Source organism: Rhamphochromis sp. 'chilingali', assembly GCF_963969265.1.
Source record: "Rhamphochromis sp. 'chilingali' genome assembly, chromosome: 11".
In the NCBI taxonomy this organism is placed as follows: Eukaryota; Metazoa; Chordata; class Actinopteri; order Cichliformes; family Cichlidae; genus Rhamphochromis; species Rhamphochromis sp. 'chilingali'.
In genome coordinates, this window is record NC_137938.1 from 25,770,153 (window position 1) to 25,796,399 (window position 26,247).

At 42.9% G+C, this 26,247-nt stretch overlaps 1 protein-coding gene across 1 annotated transcript in view; it reads left to right on the forward strand.

Moving 5' to 3' along the window:
- The window catches only part of erfl3 (Ets2 repressor factor like 3), a 75,472-nt gene extending 50,676 nt beyond the window's left edge, over positions 1-24,796 (forward strand). The window contains exons 2-5 of the mRNA XM_080895762.1: positions 2,341-2,575; positions 16,144-16,259; positions 16,426-17,573; positions 19,797-24,796. Coding sequence (XP_080751888.1) covers positions 2,341-2,575; positions 16,144-16,259; positions 16,426-17,573; positions 19,797-20,465 — 2,168 coding nt within the window. The 3' untranslated portion in view covers positions 20,466-24,796. The remainder of the gene's footprint in view (positions 1-2,340; positions 2,576-16,143; positions 16,260-16,425; positions 17,574-19,796) is intronic.
- Positions 24,797-26,247: the final 1,451 nt, after the last annotated feature.

Sequence of the window (26,247 nt, forward strand, 5' to 3'; positions counted from 1 at the left end):
TCAGATAAATTATGAGAAACGCTTCTTAATTTAATCCACTGTGTCACACAGTAAACACACAGCAGCCTTTTCATGGCATTGCATGATGTTACATGCAGGTCCTTTTGCTCGGCTATTTTTTTCGGAGTAATCTGACACTTGTGCCGTTTGCAGAACACACAAAAAAAATCACACAGACTATATCGGCAGGATCGAAAGGCATTAAATGTCCCGCATAATGACACTTTAGCAGGGTGGATGCTATTTCTTCAGCGAGACAACCTCCTCACCGGAGCGTCTGTCAGAGCTCCGATGATAATTGTTGATAAAATAAAAGTTCAGTCCAGAATACGTGTGGCTAAATATTACAGTGCGATAGTCTGTTTTGCTCAGTCGTGTCACATTCTCTTGACCACCCAGGCGACAGAATGTTAGTGGGAGACTTGCACAAACATTTTCAAAAACACACACACGCGCACTGGCACAAAAACTCTTTCAAACTCGTACATTTGGGCGCACACATGCTCATGCAAACAGTCATATACCCACGCCCACAGTCTCATTCTGCCTGTCTCTTGCTCTGCATTTCCTTCGTGCCGAGGGTGGAGAGAGAGAGAGAGAGAGATGGAGGGATAGGCAGGGGAGATGACTGGCCATGTTGTTTTGCTACAGTCAGAGGAAAGAGTGACAGCATGAGAGGAAAGAGGTGGAGGAGAGGTGGAAAGGTTTTTCGTGTGCCTAACTGTTCCATGAAGCCCACTAACGCTGCAGCTTTCAGTGTTGTAGTTTCAGTGTGCGTGTGTGTTTCCTGTAAAGAGCCACTCTGGTGAAATTGTGACCTAATCACAGCAGAGGAATGTGTTTTATGCCAAAGCTTCAGACGGTACAGATTAAGACAATTAAAGTTACAGGGGGCATGCTGGGGTTGAGCAGGTCGAGGCATGCATGCACCGATTACTAATAAGAGCCAGTCAGGTAGTCAGTCATGTAGCAAGAAAATATGGATCAGAGTGCTGAAGAGGTTTAGGTTGCTTCTCTTCTCACATCCTTGCTTTTTATTTTCATCGCGCATGCATTAGTTCAGGGGTTGGCTGCAAAACATATGTGAGCCTTATAATGACTGTGACACAATGATGAACGTACATTAGACTATCAAGATTACTAATAGCCAATGGGTTTCACTTAAAGTGAAAAAGTTTAAAGGGAAAACTTCTGTTTGCACATTTAGGCAATATTAAGCTATTAATTCGGCTAAACTTAGCCTACTTTGATAACAAAAAATAAAGCTTTATTTTGAGTCTAGATGCAGATCAAACAAACCTGTAAGCCAGCAGCATTAAAACCTAGCCTGAAGCCGTACTGATAAATTCTCTATTTTCCTCAACAATTGGATTTGATAACTAGCCACAAACTAGCAGTTTATCTTCATCTGGTGCAAATGAAGTTGTGACTCACTTATGCAAACTTGTCATAGTCACAGGTAGCCACTAAAAATGGTGTCTTGTGAGGTTCTGGAGATATAGATCCATGACCTGTGTTAATACCTCTACTGTTATCAAAATTAGGTGCGCTTTGTGTCATCAGTACAGTCATCTAAACAGTTAAAGTGAATAAAATGTAACTGGTGTAAACGAATCTTATAGAAACATCTTAGACCTTTGTTAAAATTTCTTCCGGTGTGGTTAGAAAACATCTTTGAGATTTCAGAAATTTCCATTAGGTTGGTGTGAGGTGTTGATTATTAGAATAAGTCGCAAATGTAAAAATGTGTGTTTGTGCTTCATCTCGTCTGTTTTACTCTTTTCTTCTCTTGCTGGTGTTTCTGACTTTTCTGTCCACTTACGCATTTTTCACAGGTCTAATTTTTACTTCTCACAGGGTCTAACTGCCCAATAAAAGAGAAAGTATTTTTAGAAAAAAGCCCTGCAGTTTATCTTATTTTTTTCTTGCTGGAAATACAGGGAGGACTTGGAGAGTAGTGACGACAGTATGAATGAGAGCAGTGCACTCTGTACTAAGCTGCACTGTTGTATGTGATCTATACTTGGCCAGACACCTGTAATCTTCTTTTCCCTGTTAGCGCAGTCACCTGAAACTGCTCCTGACTCATAACTGTAATCATATCTTAGTCTTTTCTTTTGCCTTCCTTTAAACTAGTTTTCTATAGCGTGTATTTCCCTACAGAGACAAAAGGCGAGTCATCCGGGTGCACTTCAGTTCATCCAAAAAGATGTCTTTTTACTAGAATTTATGAATACGACCCGCGCTCTCTACATCACCATTCACTGTTCTTGGCAAGGCTCGAATGACCCCCCTCCACCCAACACTAATATCCCCACTCTCTTTATCTCTGTATTACAGGGTTCGCCTTCCCAGAATGGGCTTACAAGCCCGAGTCAAGCCCTGGTTCCAGACAGATCCAGCTGTGGCACTTCATCCTGGAGCTGCTCAGGAAAGAGGAGTATCATGATGTCATCGCCTGGCAGGGGGACTATGGCGAGTTTGTCATCAAGGATCCAGATGAAGTGGCTCGACTCTGGGGGGCCAGGAAGTGCAAACCCCAAATGAACTACGATAAACTGAGCAGGGCTCTGAGGTATGATGACTGAGAAATATACTGTTACCGTAAACAGTTATTTTCACATAAAGTTGCTAAAACAAAAGGACTGTCAAAACAAGAACCGTACAAATTATCTTTAGTATTCATTGACATATATTAACTAATTTTAGAAAGGCAGAATCTTTTCCTTCTTGCATCTGCAGTGGTGTGTCTGAGGCTTAAAGCACTGAGGGCTACACCTAGGCCCGTGCCAAACAGCTGTTCCAGCTTTGACAAACACAGTGTGCAGTGGAGAGCGCTACAGTAACCCCTCAGCAGCACTGGGTTTAACAACTTTGCTCCAGCCTATCATTCATTCGGGACACAGCCAGCCTGCTTGTAGGGTTAACTTTTCATTCTTGTCAGTTTATAATTTTCTCAATTTAATGTTTTGCTTTTAGTAATTTTAATATATTGAAAGAAAAGAAAAAACTAAAAAAGGAGAGGCATGAACTTGTCCAGGTTGCTCCAAGCAAAGAAGGAGAATTTCTGGCCACAGCTTGAACAGCATTTTTCTTAAAGTCTGGTTTATATTTTTATTTTAGTAAACTAAAATGCTTTTGGTTTTTATTTAGTGTGATGTAATGACCTCACAGCGGACACATTAGAATCCTCAGGGGAAATTTGGCATGTGCAGACTTTGTTTTTTTGAGGGTGTATTTGGTGACCTCATTGGCTTTAAATGCCACTGACCTGAGCAAATTTAACTATGAAGGAGTTTCCTGTGGTTGTTGATTATTAATTTCAGTTAACACCAGTGATCCTTTAATGTCAAGTACTGACTTTATCATCTGATTTGTACCTGTGGATTACTTCCAGTATGGCTTTTTGTGAAGATTTGGGGTGTATTTGAAATTGCCCGTCGAATGATTGGTTGAGTTTATTATGAATAAACTTACTTATTATTTTTGAATTGTGTTTCCTACATCTTAGGTTAATCAAGTTGGGCTTGTCGGTAAAGGAAATGGCATTAAGACCAAATAACCCTATAAAACAAATCAAATCTGAGCCACAGAGCAGCTGCTTTTCATTGTGTTTATTTGGCTTTTATAAATAGACTTTAGTTTACAGTATTGATGGATAGATGAAAAACCAATAGAAGTTACATGTTAACAACAACTTTCAGCATATTCAGAGCTGAATATTACAGGGATCACATACCCCAAGGGGCTCTTCTCAGCTGCTCGCTGTAAGCACTGTATCTCATTCACTGTGTCTTGTTGTGTACTGCCAAACAGAGCCAAGATTAAGCTAAGCACTTTAAAGAAAGCCACATAGGCCATTAAAGGAGGGAAATGCTTTGAATTGCTTAATTTAGGGCTGGGAAGGCTTATGCACGCTCATTTACACTGCTGAGATTAAGATAACTTCTACAGATGGTATCCTCTGGGGACAGAGGGAATTAACATGGACTTCTTATGTGCGCATACAAACATTCAGACTTGCAATCTGGATTTAGAAATCCTGAATTAGAGAGAAAAAAAGAACGTGGACGGGGATATTTCTGGTCAGGCTCTGTATTTATAGCACGTCCATCCTCTGCTGCTGTAACAGATTTGAAGCTCAAGCTCCACTAAGTGCTTATATATAGTGGGTCTTAGTGCCCTCTGATGGACCAGACTTAGAGCCTGATTATCAACAAGGTCCCCACACAGGAGTTCACTCCTGTTTGGGAAAGTTCACTCCTGTGTCCTCATCCAGCTTCCAGCAGCCAGGTCGTCTCCCTCTAAAGTGAGCTGGCTTATAGCGATAAGGACAGTCAACAAAACAACACGCACACAAACAAACATGCACCTTTGCGTTGTCACCTGATTTGACACCAGAGCTCCTTCAGTGCCCGAAATGAAGCCTCTCAAGACACATTAATAGTAATGTGGCAACAGGATTAGTGGCACTGAAGACTGATGAAGTTATAAAACAGGCATGTGTGCATGGTAACAGTCCCCATATGGAGTAAACTGTTGGAAAACAGGCCACCTCGCGTCCTTCATGTGGAGAAAACCTGGAGTCTGCTAATAATGGAGACCACAGTCGACATGTGGCAGTTAGCCTACACACACATGCACACACATTTAAAAGGCGGGCTTGTTTTGAAGTGTTCGTTTTATCACTTTGGACTGTGTAATTATTATTTTTACCTCAGTGATCTTGTTCTTTCCTGTCTGCCGTGCACATGGTGGAAATTCCCTTAATCAGGACCAATGTATTGTGTGCGGACTTGAGCATATGTGTGTTGGCTTTCCGTTGATGGGACGCAGCCTCGGCCCATGCGTCATCCTGGCCTCCCGCTCCCACGACCACTGTGAAATTCCCACTCCTGTTGAGAGGATTACGCTCACACTGCGCGAGTGTGTGTTTATGTGCGTGGAAATGTGCGTGTAGACGTTAAAGAGGTTAGACTGTCCTGTTTTTTAATTTGATAATGAATCCGTTCTTTTGCACCGAATCAAACCAAAAGAGAAAAACAAATTCAGGCTGTCGCTCTTTTTTTAGATCTTCAGTCTCAACCGTTAAGATCAGTGCTGCCTGACATTTCAGGTGGAGTTAATGAATGAAAGAACGGGCGCAATCTATAATCCTCAGCTCCAATTTAATCATGAGAAATAAGTCAATAGGCTGGAGAAATAAAGATTTCCACTGATGAAAAGACCATGACTTAAACCTTCCTCCTAGTCCTTGCACCACTCTTTGCTGTCATGAAGTAACTTAGGGCAAATGAAGCCTTTTGCCAATCATTCATTGCAGAGTTTTTGCTTAATGAGTGCAATCACGCTAAGAGGTCCCAGCTCCTTGAAACCTCCAGGTCCCCTGCCTGCCAGTCAGCAGCCAGCGTTAATGGTCAGAGGTCAGCGGTATTGCCATGCACAGCTGGTAAAGATTACCAACACGGCGCATGTGTGCATTCAGATGCACAAATGCACCATTGTGCAGACTCTCGGCCAAGCATGGATGCTGGAACACATGTTTTAAGCGCTTGCTTCATTGCCAACATTTATTTAATTGTGATGGGACACCACAGCTGAAAGGCTGCCACTGCAGAAGTGTGCATAAATAGAACAACAATTGTTTTATTGTAGGCTTAAAATTACATGAGAACATGCACTTAACATGGGGACCGAACTAGAAAACACGACTTCACATTTGTTATGAGGATTTATTTATAAATGTGTGGAAGTAAGCACTAACTGAGAGGGAGGGAACCAGTGGTTGGCGGATAGAGATTACTGATCTGTGGTTGACGCAATCTTAACTCAGTTGAGGTGGAAGTCCTAGGAATGGCCGAGCTAGGTGTAATTGTCGGAGCAGGGAGGATAATTAATCCAGAGTGGAGTAGTTAAGTGAGGTGGCGACTATGGAGAACACAGTTGGAGCAGGAGTGGTTCAGAGGCGGGGGCCAGGCATGCCAAAAACAGGAGCAGAGGAGAGCAGACAAAGTTAGAAAATTGTTCAAGTAGCAAAAACAAGTGCTGGAACAAAACAGTCGCTGAAACTGAAAGCTAGCAGTGCGGTGGAGTTGCAGCAGTCCGACTCCCTGAAACCACTCCTGTAATCAGACAAACGCACACAGTAGCGAGATAAAACACTTCTAACTAGAAGGATGAGGAAGCTGAGGCAGTGAGTCTGACACACAATACGCTGTTTTTGATTACTTTGGGGGCAATTAATCATATTTTATTTACAATGACAATTTTAACTACCATCAATTATTGAAACCAGACAACTGCTCTAAAGTGATTACTGTCCCACATGCAGCTTTGCAATAATGGTCTAAATTTGCCTTTCCTTTTGGCCTTCCATAAAAGTCAATGTCCACATTTATTTAGTGTAATCAACTGATTAAAGTTCAAGGAAATCCACTTAGTATAAAAAGCAACATTCTTCTTTTTAAAAGTATAATAAAGCAACTATTTATGATTCTTATTTTTCAGTAATCCAGCAGAACTAGGCCAAGCTGCCACCATGTTTGTGTTTCTTGGCCTATCTTTTCCTGAAATACAGTAGTAATTAAAAAAAAAAACAGCAGTAAAACAGGTTATGATTGGCGCTCACGAAGTGTAACCTGATGACCACATGTAAACAGCTGGCTGCAGGAAATATTGCTGCCTATGCACACCCTGTTACTCACTCAGCTGGCTGGGCCTGTTTGTAGGTCAGAAGGTCTTTAACTGTTGCACTGCTTTGTGTGGAAACTCCCAGGGCCAGAGAGAAAGTGCAGAGGGAGCACCCAGCGACAGTACCACTGTATCACTTAGTGTTCAACATATGTGCATTGTCATTCCATTGTCTCAATCTGCAGCATGTATGTGTTTAGCATACATGAGCACTGTGTGTATGCCTTTGTCCCCACTGAATGAGGCCTCTGTTTTCTATGAGGGTGGAAAGCACGCACACACCAGAGTGTGCTCGAATACATATATTGTACCGGCCGAGCATGTGACCGGCCTGATCGGACCCTGACACGATCTTCCTCTTCACACACCGACACACACCATGTATATTGATTGATTGATTGATTGATTGAATCTTTATTTTGAACATGTTGAAAAAGTATAAAAAAAATAGAATTAAAAGAGACAAATGAACAAAGCAAACAAAAGGAAAACGAGCAACCACAACTCCAAATAACGTCCATGTTCAAAAAGGAGCAGGAAGAAGCATAAGCTTATTTAATCCCACCCCTTTTCCACTATCTAGTATCAATAGACTACAGAAATACCTCCTTGCAATTACATTATATGTTATGTGTAAATTTTTTTTTTAATATATACACATATATGTTTCTATCTATCCATACATACGTATATACACACATACGCACATGTACACATTTTCAATAACCCCATTAACACCTCAAGGATACACAACCTACAATTTTATATATATATATATATATATATATATATATATATATATATATATATATATATATATATATATATATATATATATATATATATATATATATATATATATATATACACACACCCATACCAACAAACCCGTGCATGCGCACACACATGAAAATATTAGACAAGAACACCCTATCAAATCTCTACCTTTTCCCTGTACCCTGTAAAAACCATATCCTTAAACCGCTTTTTAAACTGCGCCATGCTTGGACATTGCTTCATATCTTTACTTAGTCTGTTCCACAGCTTCACTCCACACACAGAGATGCAAAAACTTTTTAATGTTGTACGGATACGAGGATGTTTTAAATTTAATTCCCCCCTCAAATTGTATCCCCGTTCCCTTTTAGAAAACATTTTTAGAATATTGTCAGGAAGCAGGTTATTTATTGCTTTATATATAATTTGTGCTGTGAGAAAATGAACCAGATCTGTGAATTTTAGAATTTTTGATTTTAAGAATAGTGGATTTGTATGATCTCTGTAACCAGTTTTATGGATTATCCTTATGGCCCTTTTTTGTAATATAAAGATTGATGATAGCGAACATTTGTAAGTATTGCCCCAAACCTCTGCACAGTAATTCAAATACGGTGCAATCAGGGAACAATAGAGAATGTGGAGTGATTTGTGGTCCAGAATGTGTTTTACTTTACTCAAGATTGAGACACTTCTTGAAATTTTGTTATGTATATGATTTATATGAGACTTCCAGTTTAATTTATCATCTATAATCACACCAAGAAACTTATGTTCAAGTACTCTTTCAGTTTCCACACCATCTACATGAATCTGCACTTGTGCATTTCTAAGGGAATTCCCAAATAAGATAATTTTAGTTTTACTTAGATTTAGCGATAGTTTGTTCCTGTTAAACCATTTTTTAATTTTGCACATTTCTGAAGTAATTGTATCCAGCAGCTCCTTTAGATTCCCCCCAGAACAAAAAATATTTGTGTCATCTGCAAATAATACTAATTTTAATATATCAGATGCCTTACAAATATCATTTATATAAATAATAAATAATTTTGGACCCAGTACAGAGCCTTGTGGAACACCACAAGCAATGTCCAAGCATGATGAGGAATGGACACCCAGCTTCACAAATTGTTTCCGGTCACTTAAATAATTTTTCACCCATTGCAGTACAACCCCCCTAATCCCATACCGTTCCAGTTTATTAATTAATATGTCATGATTGATTGTGTCGAATGCTTTCTTGAGATCCAGAAATACTCCAGCTGCATACTGTTTCTGATCTATAGCATTCGTAATCTCCTCAATTGATTCGATTAATGCCAGAGATGTTGATCTTTTTGATCTGAATCCATATTGACTGTCAGAGAGTAATTTATATTTATCTAAGAATTTGTCTAATCGTTTATTAAACAGGTTTTCTAGGATTTTGGAGAATTGTGGTAGTAAAGAAACAGGCCTGTAATTTGTGAAGTGGCGTCTATCCCCGGTTTTATACAGCGGCACAACTTTAGCTATTTTCATTTTGTTTGGCACTTTTCCCGTCTGAAATGATAAGTTGCAAATATATGTTAGAGGTCCTACAATTCCTTCAATGACCTTCTTGACGATTTTCATGTCAATATCATTACAATCAGTAGATGTTTTATATTTACACATGTGTACAATGTCAATTATTTCTTTTTCCTCCACTGATAATAATAATAATAATAATAATGGATACTTTATTGATCCCCATGGGGAAATTACTTGTTTTTCTCTGCATTTGACCCATTCACTCAGTGAAGCAGTGGGCAGCCCACTAAGCAGGCGCCCGGGGAGCAGTGTGTAGGGACGGTACCTTGCTCAGGGGTACCTCAGGGTAGCCGTTAAGTGGATTCGAACCGCCGACCTTCCGATCATGGGGCGACCACTTTACCTACTGAGCTATCCCTGATGTGAGGAACATTGAGTTAGGGTTCCTATCAATCAGGTTTTCACTACAGTCTACTGATGGCAGTGACTCAGGAATTTGTTCTGCCAGTTTTGGTCCAATATTTACAAAATAATGATTAAAGCTGTTGACCTTATCAGCAGTGTTTTCCATAATATTGCCATTATCGATAAAGTATTGTGGATAACTTTGTTGTCCAGAATTATTTTTAATGATACCGTTTAAAACATCCCATATTCCTTTCATATTATGTTTATTGTTGTTCAATATTTTACTATAATACTCCTTTCTACATACACGTATAATATTGGTCAACTTATTTTTGTATTTTTTATATTTATTTTCAGCATCTTTTGTTCTTTGTTTTAGGTATTCCCTATAGAGTGTATTTTTCTTTTTACATGCATTTTGTAAACCCTTAGTGAGCCATGGTCTATCTGAATATTTGTGCTTTCTGTTGTATTTTATTGTTGGACAGTTTTTATCGTACAACTCCATGAATATTCTTAAAAATATGCCATATGCAATATCAATATCAGCTTCTTTGTACACATTGTCCCAGTCCTGATTTAATAGATCGTTCTTAAATGCAGTCATAGTTTCTTCTGTCCTTACACGTCTGTATCTCAGTTGTTCTTCATGCTGATTTTTCTTATAATTAGTGTCATAAACTGCAAAAACTGGTAGGTGATCACTGATGTCATTAATTAATATTCCGCTCACAATGTTGTTTTCCATATTGTTAGTGAAAATATTGTCAAGTAAGGTGGCACAATGTGGTGTAATTCTGCTAGGCCTGGTTATTTTAGGATGTAAACTCAAACTGTACATAGTGTTTAGGAATTCGTCGGTCATTTTATGCTTTTTTTGGATTCAACAGGTCAATATTAAAATCACCACAGATAAACATAACTTTTTGATTTGTTTTAGAGAATATTTCCTCTATGAAGTCATTAAATACTTGAATACTAGAGCCAGGTGTTCTATATATACAGCTAATTATTACATTTTTTTCTTTTTCCTTATAAATTTCAATTGTTATACATTCTAGTAAATTATCAATTACAGTTGTCATACTTTCTACCACCTTGTAGTTTAGGTTTTTATCCACATACACAGCTACTCCCCCTCCACTCTTGTTCCTTCTATTTACAAAATTCACTTCATATCCCTCCAGTCCAAAGTCCATTCCTTTCTCCGCATTGATCCATGTTTCAGAAATGGCAATAATTCCAAATGGATTTGCCAACTCATTTAGATATTCCTTTATATTGTTGAAGTTGGCATACAGACTTCTGCCATGTATATGCTCATCGCACCACCACCCAACCAACGCAAACGCATTTAATTTCCTTTTTTTGAGTCAGTAAACACTTGTCAAATGTAGCTCCCACACAAAGGACTTTTTATCTCTGTAATTTGTACACACCTGAGTGTGAGCAGCTGGTGTGTGTGTATGTGTGCATATGTGTAGAGGAAGATCTAGCTGGGATGTGTGTGTGTGTTTGCGTGTAACAGCCAACGCTGACGAAAGAGGCAGAAAATAAACATGGGACGCATGGGGAGCATTGTAATCCCAACTTCCTGTCACAGTCAGCTCCTATTTACAGCCCAACAATGGCAAGGCACAGCCTGTGCAGACACACGTGCACGTGAGCGGGTGATTCATTTCATTTTTAGTGCTGACATTTGTGTGTGCATATGGAGAGATAGTGGAAAAGATTTTATACAGATATCATAATAATAATTTATGGAAAAAGTGGGAATAGTGGACAGGTCTTTAGCCCAACCTCAGTGTTTGAACTAAACGTGCAATACTTTATATTTAATCACAGATTACTGCCTTAACCTTTTAAGGCAATTCAACTTTTTGCATTTGCAATACGATGCATGTGGGTATTTGTACTCATCCAATACACGTGTTAATGAGTTTTTATGTAAGACAAATAAGATATCTTCTGAGTTTGGAGATGGTGGTGGTATCAATATACACCCAATCTCGAACTGGGGCTTCCGACTACATCTGGAATGCACTATTAGGCTAATTAGTGATTCTAACTTAACTGTAGGTGTGACTGATTGTCTCAGTCTATGATGCGACCTGGGCAGGGTGTGCCTGCTTCTTACCCAGTGACAGCTGGAATAGGCTCCAGCCTTGCTGCAAACCTGAATTTAAGCATTAAGGAAAATCAGTGCTTGGATAAATGATACAAAGAAAGTTCCACCCCTAACCTCTGGTCATGAGATTTTGTGAATGTCCAAAAGAATAAGCTCCTAAATACAAGAGGTCCCAACGAGATTCCTCCATAGGTTAGATATTTGGGTGCTTCTTTCTGGAGGTTTTCCAGGCAAACCAAACTGGGAAGAGACCCAGGACCCTTTAGAGAGATTATACATCTCATCTGACCTGTGAACACCTCAGGTCCCCCCAAAAGGACCTGGAAAGGGTTGCTTTGTAAAAACATGGTTTCAAATACGGGTTTCTGAAATTTCTCTGTCCGTTCATTGGTATTTAGTTGCTGCACTCCGGTGTGTGTTTCCATGCTTTGATCATAATGTTTTGGACCCCAGCACGTCTGTGTAATCGCAGCCATAATCCCTGGCCTAGAATCACTCGCAGTAACAAGTGAGTTGAAAGCCTCCCCCTCTGTTTCCCCGAAGGCTTTGCCTAAATCCATGCTCGCACTGATTGTTCAATCTACTCTTTTGGTAGAACAGGGAATGGGATAAAGCTGTATCTCCTGGATGATACATGCTGGAGTGGGGGCACACATCCACCCCTGCGTTTGAGTATGTCTGAATGAGATGGCACAGGATACAATAGAAATGTGTGTGTGCATGCATGCATTTGTGCGTGTAAGGCAAGTGCGGTGGGCAGCTAAACACAGGCACTCAAAGAATCTCTTTCTTCTCTTTTGAAGTGAGTTCAAATGCTCTTCAAAGACTGTCTGCCTGTATGACGGCGCAGGGGGGTGGGCTTGGAGAAAGACCGGGTGACCATGTGCTCTAAACGCAGCTTCATTCAGAGCACATGGAAAGTTGTTCTATTTCCAACCCTGCATTTCAGCTTTATGTACCCTTGTAACATCAGAGACTTGAGAGGGAAAGTCAAACGATCCCCCATTTCAAATGTGTAGGAGGCAAAGATGGTAGTAAAAGTATAATTTCCAGGAAGAAAAACACCTTTTGAATCCTTATGTAGAGGCAAACTTCTCGAGGATTTGACTGTTATGCCGAGTTTATTATGAGTATAATAAAGAACGTGGACAAAACAAAAATGTTCTCTAAGTCAGGATGTATTAATAAGAAGTCCAAAAATAATTTTAAAGAAATAAATGTGACATTTGATAGAGCTGCATCAAAACCACAGCTTGTGAGCTCAGGTGTAACAATGTTTGTGACATTTTTTATATTTAGGTCTAAGTCACATCGTAGCACAATGAATGAAGTCATACCTTTTTGTTAGTAGCACAAACACAGTGAAGAATAAAACCTTAGATTTCACATTTCAGCATCTTAAATGACTCAAAAAACTCATGACTGTGAAGTCCTCCTCCCTCTGGTGGTGTAATCACTTCTGCAGATGATGAATCTTGGATCGCAGCTCCTCCTGCGGCCTCGGCCACGTTTAACAGACCTGCAACAGTTAACAGCCCAGAACTCGTGCACTTAATTTCTAACTTTAACATCCACTCAATGGTTACGTTTAGGTACCAAAACTTAGTTGGTTAAAGTTAGAGTTATTTGGTTGGTTATACAGCCAATCTATGACATTTTTAGGCAAATTGGAGACGGTCGAGCAGAAGACCCATGATTATTTATGATGAAATGACCCAACTAGACTAAAGGCGTTCTCATCTGAAAGGCACTGTCAGTCATAAAAGCTGATGGTGAGTCCCAGGTATTTAAACTCTAATGAGGTTGTCACTTTGTAGGTGGTCCTGAGCGTCATTGACCCACCCTGCCATCATGTGAGTCATTAAGGTCACATGATTGTGACCTCAGTGACTGTGAGCCAGGGTTGAATTGCCTGGGAAGAGATTTTGAGACTGATCGTTGGTGTCCCATGCCACCACCTCTGTTCAGTAACAGTTTTGCCTAGATGTTTCTTACATACCTAGGTGAACATACAGCAGATAGCCTTCTTTGATAAACTGTCAAAAATATGCTTCAATAAGCCGAGGCTGCTGGGGGCTTCCCATGCTGATGAATGTTCTTCTTAACTCATCTCTTTTCACTGTGTTGATACACCACTCTGCATTTAATCATTAGTTATTATTAATCTCTGGCTCTTTTCCACATTGTGTCTTTTGTGCTGTCTTCCTCCCCTCACCCCATACTGAACATAGTTTATCTGACATTAGGAGGGGGAACCAAACACTTCACTTATTGTCATACTTATACGACCCTGGTCCTTTCCTTTTGTTTCTATTTGTTGCCATCCTCTCATAGATATCAGCATGATCCACCAGTCCTTCCCCAAAACCGCAGTGGCCTCCCTCACCTATCGTTCATTTGTCGTCTTCACTATCAATAAACGTTTGTCATTCACATTCGAGGTTTTATGTCCTTGCTGCTGAGTGTATTTTAGATGCATGCGACTTTGTTTGTTTTCTCTGTATTTATATTGGACCCTATGTGGGCCGCAGCACATCGCATTGACTTTTTCTATCATCAGCTAATTCAATCACAAGCCTGTTGTGGTTTTAATTCTGCTTCACTTCCTGCCCGCCTGTCTCTGTCCGTCCGTCCCCCTCCTTCCCCCTCCTTCCCGGCCCTTGTGAGTGTCTCCCCTAGAGCAGAAATTACATGCTGCTTTGTGCCTGGCGTAAACAATGTTTTCAACAGTGCTGGCTTGTCTTGTCTCTTTTCTCCCTCTCCCTCTCTCTCTCTCTCCTCTCTCCCACTGCCTCAGGGGATGAGTGGAGAGGGCAGGATAAAGAGGGGGGAGGCGGATTGATGAGAGAAAGAGGGAGACAGGGGGTATCGGTAGGATAAAGGGAGAAGGAGGAGGGGAGAACAAGTGAAAAAGAGCAATAGTCTGTTCCCAGAGTAAAAAACGGTCCAACAAGTCTGAGTAATAAGCATAATAAGAGGGGGTGAAGGGCAACAGACACCGGCACACAGCGCCGTCTCGATAACTACCATTCAGTGTAACGATAGTCACTGGGCTCTGATTAACTCAACATTACCTACATACCCTGAAGCCCCTATCTTTGCCAGCACTCATCACTTATCATGTGCCATGGTGGAGGAAGAGAAAGCGGCTAGTCTAGCACTATAAAAGCAGGTAGGCATGCAGACAGGAGAAAAGGGCAGTGTGGTTAAACCCTGTGTTTAATCACCAGGGATAGTGGTGAGAAGGACAGGTGGTAGTTTTGGTGATCTGGCTTGTTTTCTTCGCCCCTCCCACCCTGACGGATCAACACATCAGGGTTTTTTTTTCCTTTCTCCTCCTCTTTCTTTCGCTCGGTTTCCCTCGGTGTGTGAGGGTTGTCAGCCAGGGATCTAGAGGTTACATAAAGTGAGTGTGGATCCGAGGAAGAAAGCAGAGAGATGTTACATAAAGAGCTGTAGCTGGACAAAGGTTAATAAAAATCGAGCCTTGCACTGTAGGCAGGAGCCATGGGAGAGAGAAAAAGCATGAAAAAAACTGAGAGAATGGCCATTACATAAACAGATAAAGATGGGCTGAATTATTGGTGGCTTTGCTTTGCTGTTATATAAAGAGACAGGTCCACCAGCAAAAATGAAAGATGAGAATGAGTTGTGTATGTGTATGTGTGTGTGTGTGTGAGAGAGAGACCACTCATCTGACCGCATCTGAACTTAAAAGATGCTTTTTTCATAATACCTGACCTTTTTTTTTTTGATTGCTAGCAAAGACGGTTGAAGCAGCAGGATTATCTCAGCGGCAGAAACTGAAACGTAGCTGGACAGATGTTGACATTGTTTCCGAGTACAATAAAAGTCCAGACACACCAGCTCTCACCAAGCATTTTGGTGAAAGCTGTTTCTTCTATTTAGACGTGATAACAACTCGCAAAAAGTAACTTTATTCACTAGGGGTGGGGAGAAAATCCATCCATCTGGAGATCTGTTTTTTAGAGCGTAAGGTCAGGAGTTCAAGTTGCCCTCAGTGTAAACATGCTTCTTCTTGGTGCTCTTACTTTTCTCTTGACTAAGAACGTTTTGTTTGCTTCCTTTTTGTTCTAGTCTTTTTTCTTCTCTTTTCTTCAAATTTGTCATAAGAGGCAATAGATACTCCATTTTTAAAAACTTTACATTTTTGGCAATTATGTCATGGTTCGGGCTTTAAAGGGTTAAACACAAATGCTGCCCTGCATGCACACCTGTTAAATGCAGATTCAGAACAGCCCAGCGCTGCTTACGCTGGCTGCTGATCTTTTAATTATTTTCTTATCCTGACGCACAACTTCACAGTGCTGTTCCTCAGCTCAGTGTATCCTCATCCTTTTTGCTTCCCATCCCATCCTCCTCCTCCTCCTTTCTGTGTCTGCTTTGTGCAAATGTCATGCAACACTCTCTAATATCTGTCATGATGAGGGGGGGGGCGCATGAAAGACTCGCTTATTAAAGTGTGTGCTTGACTGTGCAAGCTCATCTGACATGGCCTTAAAGATCAGAAGCACAAAATAGTGTTTTAAACACGAGGAGCTTATTTTGGAATGAAATGTTTTGTATGCTGTGTTTGATTTTAGTTTTCTCCTTCTGTTTTACAGATATTACTACAACAAGAGGATCCTTCATAAGACCAAAGGGAAAAGGTTCACCTACAAGTTTAACTTCAACAAACTGGTTTTGGTCAACTACCCCTTCATTGATATGAGCTCCACTGGTAAGCCTCGTCTGTGTGTGCGTGTGTAAATATCTCCTAATCCCACAATAGGATGGCATGACTACATGGGATTATACAAGAGAGCACTGCAATTCATTTCTCTGTACTCTGCCCGTCTTTTTTACTCTTTTTCTTATCTTCTCTCTCTTGCCTTTTACATCTACAGGAAGTAGCGTTCCTCAGAGTGCCCCTCCTGTGCCCACCGGTGCAGGGACCCACTTCCGCTTCCCTCCTTCCACCCCATCTGAAGTCCTCTCCCCTAACGAGGACCTGCGCAGCCCCGGTGGCATGTTCAGCTCCGTGGCCCGACGAATGGCCCGTGGCTCTGTCAGCGACTGCAGCGACGGCACTTCAGCCAATTCTGAGATCGAGGAGGGTAACACGGGAGCAGGAGAGGAGAGGGGGGAGAGAGTTGTGAGTGGAGGAGGGCCAGGTGGTGGTGGAGGAGGCTACCGGAGCATCATCCACCCCCGTTTGGCTTCTCATGAAGCCCTGTTCCGCATGTACGGAGGGCCGGGTAACCCTGCAGGGCATCCAGGCTCCCGTGGCCCGGCAGCACACCGCATCCACCCAGAGCCCCTGTCCCCCTTCCCTGCTTCCCCCCTGCCAGGTCCAGGAGGAGCAAGCCTTCTAGCTCCACCTTTGTCTCCTGCACTCTCCATGACCCCCACATCTCACCTCCCCTACACTCCCTCGCCCACCCTATCACCCATGTTAGGCTCTCACTTCTCCTTTAACCCAGAGGACATGAAGCGCTACCTGCAGGCCCACACCCAGTCGGTGTACAACTATGGCCTCAGCCCCAGAGCTTTCCTCCAGTACCCCAACATCGTCATCCCCCAGCCCCACCGGCCCGACAAGGCCGGTCTGACTGCAGAGAGAGGAGCGGCCGAGAGGGCGGAGAGAGCCTCGACTGTGGGGGGAGGCGAGAGGGGAGGAGACCGGCACCACCATCCACCTCTGGGTCACCCGACCCACCACCACCCGCATCCTCACTCTGCTCACCCTCACCCACATTCCCACCCCATGCATCATTCACTTCACCTTGGTGAGGAGCCGCCGCACATGTCCCCCTTCAAGTTCAAGCTGCAGCCGCCTCCACTGGGCAGGAAGCAGAGGGAGGGGCAGAGCCAGAGTAAAGCCAGGCAGAGCTCACTGTCCTCGGGTTCAGGATCCGGGTCCATGTCCTCCACCTCTGGCCTGGGCTCCTCGCTGTCATTCGGCAGTGACTTGAGCTCTGCCAGTGGCTCCGGGCTCATCTCCGCCTCCTCGTCAACACAATCTCTAAACAGCGCGGGACTTCCCAAGATAAAGGTACCCAGACCCAAACATCGCTCACATTCCCACAGTTCCCAGTGATTTAGACTTTGTTTGTGGCTACGTGTGTTTCAGAGAGAGCATGGGCTGGTATTTTGTTTCTGATTGAGATAACTTTATTAAACCCAAACACAAGCATTTCGTTTGCAGCTTACCCACACGACTCACAGTCCTTACACACTAATCACAGTTGCTTTTTAAGGAACAGAATGATAAATAATGACGTTAAAGTAGAGCTGGGCGATAGAACGATAACGATATGTATCGCGATATAACTTTTACTCGATAGAGAAATTAAGCTATCGCGATAGACCTCGCAGCTCTTGTCCTCTTAAAATAAAAATTTTTTTTAAAAAAAGGTCAGCCAATCCAAACTAAGTAGCGCAGAGCCGAACCAATCACAGCCGCAGCCGCGTGACTTGTTACGTACAGCACAAGTGCCAAGCCGCACGTGTGTTTGTTTGGGAAGCAGGCAGTGGGTAATGGAGCCAGCGCGTAATGGAGGAAATGAGTGTGCCGACTAGAAAAATCAACCGAGCGTGACCGAAGAGAAAACAGATGACGGTTCCAATGCGGGAGAGATTGTCGAACGGAAGAGCCATAGAAGTTCCGTAGTGTGAAGGTATTTCGGCTATTTCAAGTCTGACAAAAAACAGAGTAGCGTGCACTGTAAATTGCACGCTACTCGGCACGAAAGCAAGTCTGGAAATACAATAAACTGGTGCATGCGTCACACTGCGCCACGTTATTGTTTCGGTGAAATGAATTTCTACAATACTGTTACTGTTAATTCTACTCTGCAGTGTTTAAATGCTTACATATACACACAGTTACTGTCCGTCCACACATACGACTCTGTTCTGCTTCTATGCCCCAGCTTTGTTTACTTTTTCCCACCGAGGCTTCTAGACTTCTGATTGGCCAACATTTCTGCACGGTTAGGAATCTAGCGCCACCTGCTGCTTTGGCATGTTCATAGCAGCGTTTTCCTTCATTTCTGCCTTTATGTGTGGACGGGATTATTTTTTTAAAACGAAAACGGAAAATCTCCGTTTTCAAAAACACCCGTGTACGTGTGGACGTAGCCTCAGTCTCTGACTGGAAGCGCTAATTCGTCATTCGGCTTTTGTCAGACTAAAGTAACTGTTAAAACTGTTTGAAAAGCTCAGCTATACAACAAGGAGAGATTGAGAATTTCCTTTTAGTTCTCAGTTTATTTGATACTGACAAAAGTTAGTTTTGTCTGTTCTTCTGTAAAACAAACTAAGATTTATTTTTAGAATTAATATTTTGTTTCTAAGTGGAATTGACAATTTAGTCTGTTTTGTTTGTTCTATTTTGAAACTTAAACGCTTTAGCGGCTGCCTTTTGTGTAGTTTGCAATATTTGCCTTTATTTATCTGAAAAAGTCTCATGTTCCTTAAGTACATCTACCCTGTTGAACTTATTATGGGAAATAAATATTTAAATAAAAACAAGCTGCTGATTATTTCACATTTTACTTGTGAGCAACGGCACATTTAAATCTTACAAATATAGTTATTTGGCTTATATCGTGATAGATATCATTGTCGCCTGAAATGAAAAAAACATATCGTGATATGAAAAAATCTCATATCGCCCAGCTCTAGGTTAAAGGAAAGAAAAATAAATAGATTACAAGGATGTGTCCAAAAATGAACAGTCATCGAAAAATGAATATAAATGACCCCGTCAGAGTTAAAGTCATCTAATAGCCTGAGGGAATTCAGGATTTTAAGTACCTGAGAGAAACTTCCTGAACTCAAACTCCTCTGTCTTGTATCTGGAGATGGTAGTCCTTGTTATGCTTTGCTTGGTGAGCTCAGCATACCTATTTCTGCAGCTTCTGGTTAGAGTGTCCCTCGAGTACGCAGATCACCAGAGCAGGATTGCTGCTGCTGGCTTTACAGTTCAGGGCGAAGTCTCAGTCAGTCTGCATGACTGTAGTTGTGTCAGTCTGGCCAGTTGCAGCTCACAAACTAAACGTGCATGTAATCAAGCTCTATGAAGGATATAAAAAACAATAAATATGAAAGTGAGTCACTCTATATACTCTGTCAGCTCTCCCAACTAAAGTCAGGTTGGGATTTAAGCATTAGTAAATTTATGTATTTATTTGTGATTTATATATTTAATTACCAACAGCAATCCTTTTTTAAGTTACATTTTTGATCAACTTCCTTGTCCCTCTGTTTGAAGGTTGAGCCCATCTCTGACATAGACTCCGAGGAAGAGGTGGAGGTGACTGACATTAGCGATGAAGACCCAGATGAAAGAGATGAAGAGTTTGAGCTCTTCGCCCCTCGCCACCCGAGAGCATCCGACCACCACCACCTTCCTAATGGCTCAGCCCGGGCCCAGCAACAACCCCACACCGACGAGGACTTAGAAGAAGATGTGTTCAAAGCCCCCGCTCCTCCTCCACCCGGCCTGATGCCTTTCTTCACCTCGCAGCACACGCACTCCGGCGTACATCGCATGCTGCCCGTCATCAAGAGCGAACCCGCCGAGCCCGGGGAGAGCAGCACACCCCCATCTCAGCCACCCGTGGCGGGGGCTCCCCAGACGAAGTGCATTCCTCTCAAGCTGCGCTTCAAGAGGCGCTGGAGCGAGGACCAGCGCATGGAGGCCTCGCAGGAGGAGTCAGATGATAAAAAAGTACGACCGGAGGAAGAGAGGGAGCGAGAGAGGCAAAGTAACGGACAGATGGAGATGGAGGAGGATGGGACGGGCAGCGGAGGCGGGGACAGTCCTCCTATGCTGGCGTATGAAGGCTCTTTAGCAGCACCCCTGGCCTTGCACAGGAGGGTGACTGCCGAGCTGCACCGCGCCACTGCACAGCTGTCTCTGGAGAATAAAGACTGCTGATGAGAGCCTCAGTCCAAACACTACTGCTCCAGCAGGGCAGGAGGTGGTGCAGGAGTATGTAAATGGTTCCTCTGTAATTCCCTCTCCTCACACTGACAAACTAGAATCAAGAAACCTCCACTGACCCGAGAGCACACGTCAACATACACATGAAAGTAACGCCCCAAAGACAGCCCGACACCTTCTCATCTCAGGGTGCCAAATATGGCCATTTTGTCAGCCGCTGGTGTCACAGACGGATGCGCGTGAGGTCTCTTTTGGTGTCCGTGATGCAATGTTTATGTTTATTCTTAGTCATTGTATAACACCAAGACAGTGTAAACCAGGGGTAGGGGAACGCCAGGCCTCAAGGGTCGGTGTCCTGCAGGTTTTAGATGTGTCCTTGATCCAACACAGCTGACTTAAATGGCTAAATTACCTCCTCAACATGTCTTGAAGTTCTCCAGCCGCCTGGTAATGAACTAATCATTTGACTCAGGTGTGTTGACCCAGGGTGATATCTAAAACCTGTAGGACACTGACCCAAGAGGCCTGGAGTTCTCTACCCCTGGTGTAAACAGTGCATACAGAGTTCCTGGTAGTGACTGAACGGGTTTAGACAGCCTGCGTCTCAGAAAAAGATGCACTGCCCTCCAAAAACAAGAAAAATAAAAACCAAATCATTCACATTTGCAACCCTCAAAAATATCTTTGAACACCATTTGTTTGAAAACTAAAAGCAGAAAACAAATTTTTTTATTCGTGTCAGCATTATTCCAACAACAGCGACGCATCTTTACTGCTGCAGTGAGAATAGAAATACCGCTTAAATCGTGTTTGCTCTCTTGCTTTGAAAATCACCTTTGTACACAGTCTTGAAATGACTTTGAGTTTGGTTTTTTTTGGTTTTTTCTGCCGGTGAAAGCGAGCCTGGTGGTGGGGGAAAGTACAAGATACTCTGCGTGCTGACCCGTTTGGTTGCTCTGTGTTTCATTTTTACTCGCGGTTGAGGTTTAGGCACCAAGAGTACTTGCAGAAAAGGGTTAGGCACCAATACCAAACGACACTTCACGCATATCTCTGCAATGCAAGCAGCTTTAATTGTGGGGAGACAGAGAAAAAAAGGCCACTATTTGACACCCTGGACTGCCCAACTCTTGCCTCTTTTTGTGTCAGACCTAAAGCCAGACCATTTATCTGGATCAGGGCTCTTCTGGGACGCAGCCGTGTGCAGGAGGGACTCACTCAGACGCCACACCAGGCACAGCGATGGTATGACTGACCTGGAATCATCAAGTTCACCTCCTAACAGATGCCCTGCCCCTGTAGCACAACCCCCCCCCCCCCCATCAGTAGGATCAGCAGCCAGTCAGCACCTTCCTCAGGGGACACACACATATGCACACACGCACACTCCCCAATGACGATCCAGGATGATGATGATGATGATGTGCACACCCATGCCACTTTTTCCTACAAACTGACGGGACTTTAAGTGCCTGTATCTAAAACCATGGGGGGGAAGAGTGTGAGGGGAGGAGGGAGGGCTACTCAGAGTGATCACTCTGTGAACATGTTTGTTGGATCAAAAGGAAAAAGTCTCTAAAACTGATACAGGTGGGAGGGGGTGGGGGCGGTGGGGTGCTGGGTGTTGTCTGACTGACTCTTAAAACTGGCCCACTCCACTCAGGGAAGCCTATTGCTGTACGTTTATTGGATTCACGCACACAAACACACACACACAAAAAAAAAAGCAACAAAAAAAAAGAAAGGCCAACAGTGAATGGGACTCAGTGACTACGGACACCAAAATCTGTTCACTGCCACACACACAAACTTTTTTTGACTCTTCTCTGAGAGCTTCTGACTTTCACATAACCTTCTGTCTCTCTGCTGTCCTGCCCTTCTTTCTCTTGTGGACCACCTGTGGAAATATCACAACTCTGCTCACAGACACAAGTTCAGCCCAGGGAGATGTGAGGAGGGGAAAATGATGAAGAAGACTGCAGAAGAGGAGGAGGAGGAAGAAGGGTTTTTGCAGGGGTTCCAGCAAGCTGTTAACCAGCCTTCTTACCTCACCTAACATGGCTTGTACACTGAAAATTATTTCCCTCAGCAGCACAGAAACTTAGTTCACCAGCTAGAGCTCGTCTAACAATCATAGATAGTGTTAAACTAAACCAGCAAACACACACATTCGCACAGCACTGCCTTCAGCATGCTCCCTCTCCCTCGGACCAAACCTCCGGCTCTCTGTAGCGCATCACCCTCTTAGGTCCTGATGGCGTGTGAGGCTGGCGGGCCTGTTAGCTACGAGTGTGAGAGCTCGAGAGAGCAGGGAGCATCTCTCACACACACACACACACACACACCTGCTCACACACACACACACACACACACACACTCTGCCTCTCTATGCCTTGTTTTTATAGCATGTACAAAAGTGCAAACTGAACTCTAACAAACATACATACAGATTATATCTTTATATATTCTAAAGGAAATTATTAAACAAAAGTAAACTTTTAAAAAGCGTTTTGATGACGTGATTGATTCAGGATTTTTTTTTTCTGTGACATGGTATCATGGAGGGCAGACTGAAGATGCAGAGGGGGCGTGGGTCAGGGTTTTTTTTTTGTTTGTTTGTTTTTCTTGTACATTTGTTTCATAGATAAACAAGCCAGAGGAAAAACAGCGCAGGCCAGTCTATCACAAGAACACGAACGGCGAGAAAAAAGAAAAAAACCCATCAGGACTCGAGCAGACTGCTAATGAGTCAGATGTGTGGTTCACTCTGCTGTTCACTTTGTTTCTCGTAGCTTGCCCTTTCAGCTCGCAGCGTTCTGCTCTTTCCTGTCTGCAGTCCAGCTCGCCTCAGCAGGGTTCTCCCTGGTTTCAGCTCCCAGCCCCCCTCTGGCCCTGGGCCACCTCTGCAGGCTGCCTGGGAGTGTGTGAGGGTGTGTGAGCGGGTTATTCGTGGAGTAGTAATCCCGTCTCTTCTCTTAGATCAGTTAGGGCAATGCTCCAAAGTTCACAGCAGCTCGGGGATGGGGTTAATCAGTTGGACACCCTCTCCTCAAACTATGCATATTCTCACAGACACACACACATGAAACACATATATTTGTGACATGTTTCAGCATCCAGCCAGGCGTCCGATCGGGGGGTGGGGGTCTGTCTCCTGCCTGGCCAGCAACAAGACGGATCTATAGCGGTGAGCTGTGAGATAGATGGCCTGCAGGCGGTCTGTGTAGCCGGGCTGATCGAATTTCCTCCTCAGACCCCCGTGGTCTGGACGGGAGCATGTCACAGCCCGCACACACACTCACACACACACCCGCCAGGCCCTGTGTCTGTATCTGAACTGACAGCTGCCTTACTTCTACTACTTCTCATATCTCAGCAACAGAAAGACATCCGTCTCTCTTTCTTCTCTGCTCTCTCTCTCTTTCATTCGCGCTTCTCGCTGTTCATTTTTTTCCTCGCTCTGCTTCAGGCGCCGTCAGACTTCCTGCTAACGGCAGCGCGATCTGACTGTCGCGATATATAGCGGGGGCAAAGCGATTGATCGGAGTCTGGGTGAGACGCAGACTCTCCCTCATCCTGTTTCAGGTCTGCAGACAAACAGCACAAAGATTGCATTTCTCTATTTAGAAGAAGGAGAAAAGGTTTCTCGGTTTATTTTTCTGATGTTGTGATTGTTCTCATTGGGTTATTTACCTCTCCAGCTGGCATTATGATGATGATGATTAATATTATTATTGTTATTATTCCATGGCTCTGTTAGCTGTTGCTTTTTATGTTGTGTACATCACTTTGGATGATGTTGATCGACCCCAAACTCCATTCCCTGTTTTCAAACCTTCTAGCCTCCAACACCCCCCCCCCCCCCCCCCCCCTTTTGCTGTCTTTAGTTTTTGCAGATGTAATATAACTAAAATGTCTAATATTTGATGCTGACAGAGAAATAACATCGGGTTTTGAGAGGGAGGGACAGTGGAGGATTATTTGGGGGGGGTTTTATCCTTTTTTTTTGTCTTGTAATTTTAATTTTATAATGTTACTTTTTCTCTCTCTTGCTTGTATATTTTTTATCTTTTTTTTTTTTGAGGGGGGATGTTGTATCATTTTAAAAGACATGTATTGTTTTACCATGTAAAGGTCTATCTTTCAGTCTTTCACCCCCCCAAGCAATTACCTAACACTCAGATGGAGACAAGAGTTAATACCATGATGTAACATTGAATTTTTCCACTTCTTTCGTGTTTTTATGTTATTTTTTTCCCCAAACTTGTAATTAAGCTGTAATCAGGGTTAATTAAAACTGGTTAAAACCCAATATCAAACTCAAAGTGTTTGTTTATGTTTCTTCTTCTTCGTTCATTTTTATTAACGCCACATAATCCCCACAGTGGAGTTTTATTACCTGGTTATTTGTAAACAAAGAGATTAACCCGTCACTTTTTGTCTCATCCATAGTGAGCCACCAGTCATAAAGAAGGGATTTTTGTATTTCAGGATTACAGTTAATTATAATAAATGCAAAGTGTTTCTAAAACAGTAAAGACGCTGTTCTTTGGCCGTCAGGGGACCGAGATATTACCAAAAAGTATTCACTCGTCTGCCCTCACATGCATATGAACTTGACTGACATCCCATTCCTAATCCATATTGTTTAATTTGATGTCGACCCAACCTTTACAGCTAAAAGAGCTTCAGCTTTCCTGGAAAGGCTTTCCACAAAGTTTAGGTGCATTCTTCCAGAAGCACATTTGTGATGTCAGACACTGAGACGTGAAGTTCTGGCTCGCAGTCTGCGCTCTAATTCATCATGAAGGTGATCTGTCAGGCTGACGTCGGGACTTTGTGGAGGCCAGTCAAGTTCTTCCACACCAAATTTGCACATCCATGTCTTTATGAACCTTGCTTGGAACAGGAAGGGGCCAAGCTGTTCCCATAAAGTTGGGAACATGAAATTGTCCAAAATGTCTTGGTATACTGAAGCATTAAGAGTTTCCTTCACTGACACTAATGAGCCGAGCCTAACTCCTAAAAAACAACCCCACACCGTGATCCCTCCTCCGCCAAACCCTACACTTATAACAATGCAGTGCCGTTCCCCTGGCAACCATCCATCAGATTGCCAGATGGACAAGGGTGATTTACCCCTCCAGAGAACATGTCTCCACTCCTCTAGAGTCGGGTGGCAGCGTGCTTTACACCACTGCATGTGACACTTTGCATTGCGTTTGGTGATCTGAGGCTTGGATGCACCTGCTCGCCATGGAAACCTATTCCATGAAGCTGTCTCCACACTGTTCTTGAGCTAATCTGACAGTCACCTGAGGTTTTGAGCTCTGTAGCGATTGACTCTGCAGAAAGTCGGTGACCTCTGAGAACTATCAGCCTCAGCATCCGCTGACCCCACTGTGCTTTTACACGGCCTAACACTTTGTGGCAGACCAAGTAAAAAATAATTGGATGGCTGCATTTCAATCATGTCTAGATGGTTTAATTCTAAATCCACTGCGGTGGTGTCCAAATCCTTACGGAGCTAACTGTACATTCACACAAATTTCATACATGGGGTAAATTCACTCTCACATTCTTCTTTTAAAACAATGAATCTTCTTCATTGAATTTAACAGTTATAGAGGAAAAGTCCATCTTTGCCTTGACCTGGTCTCTGTTAGCTAAGTGGATGTAACAAACACACACACACGGCCGCTGTGCTGCAGAAGCTTCTCAGGTTAAACATTTAGCCGTCATTATGGAAGCACTTTGTCTGCGTGCTGCTGCCCAT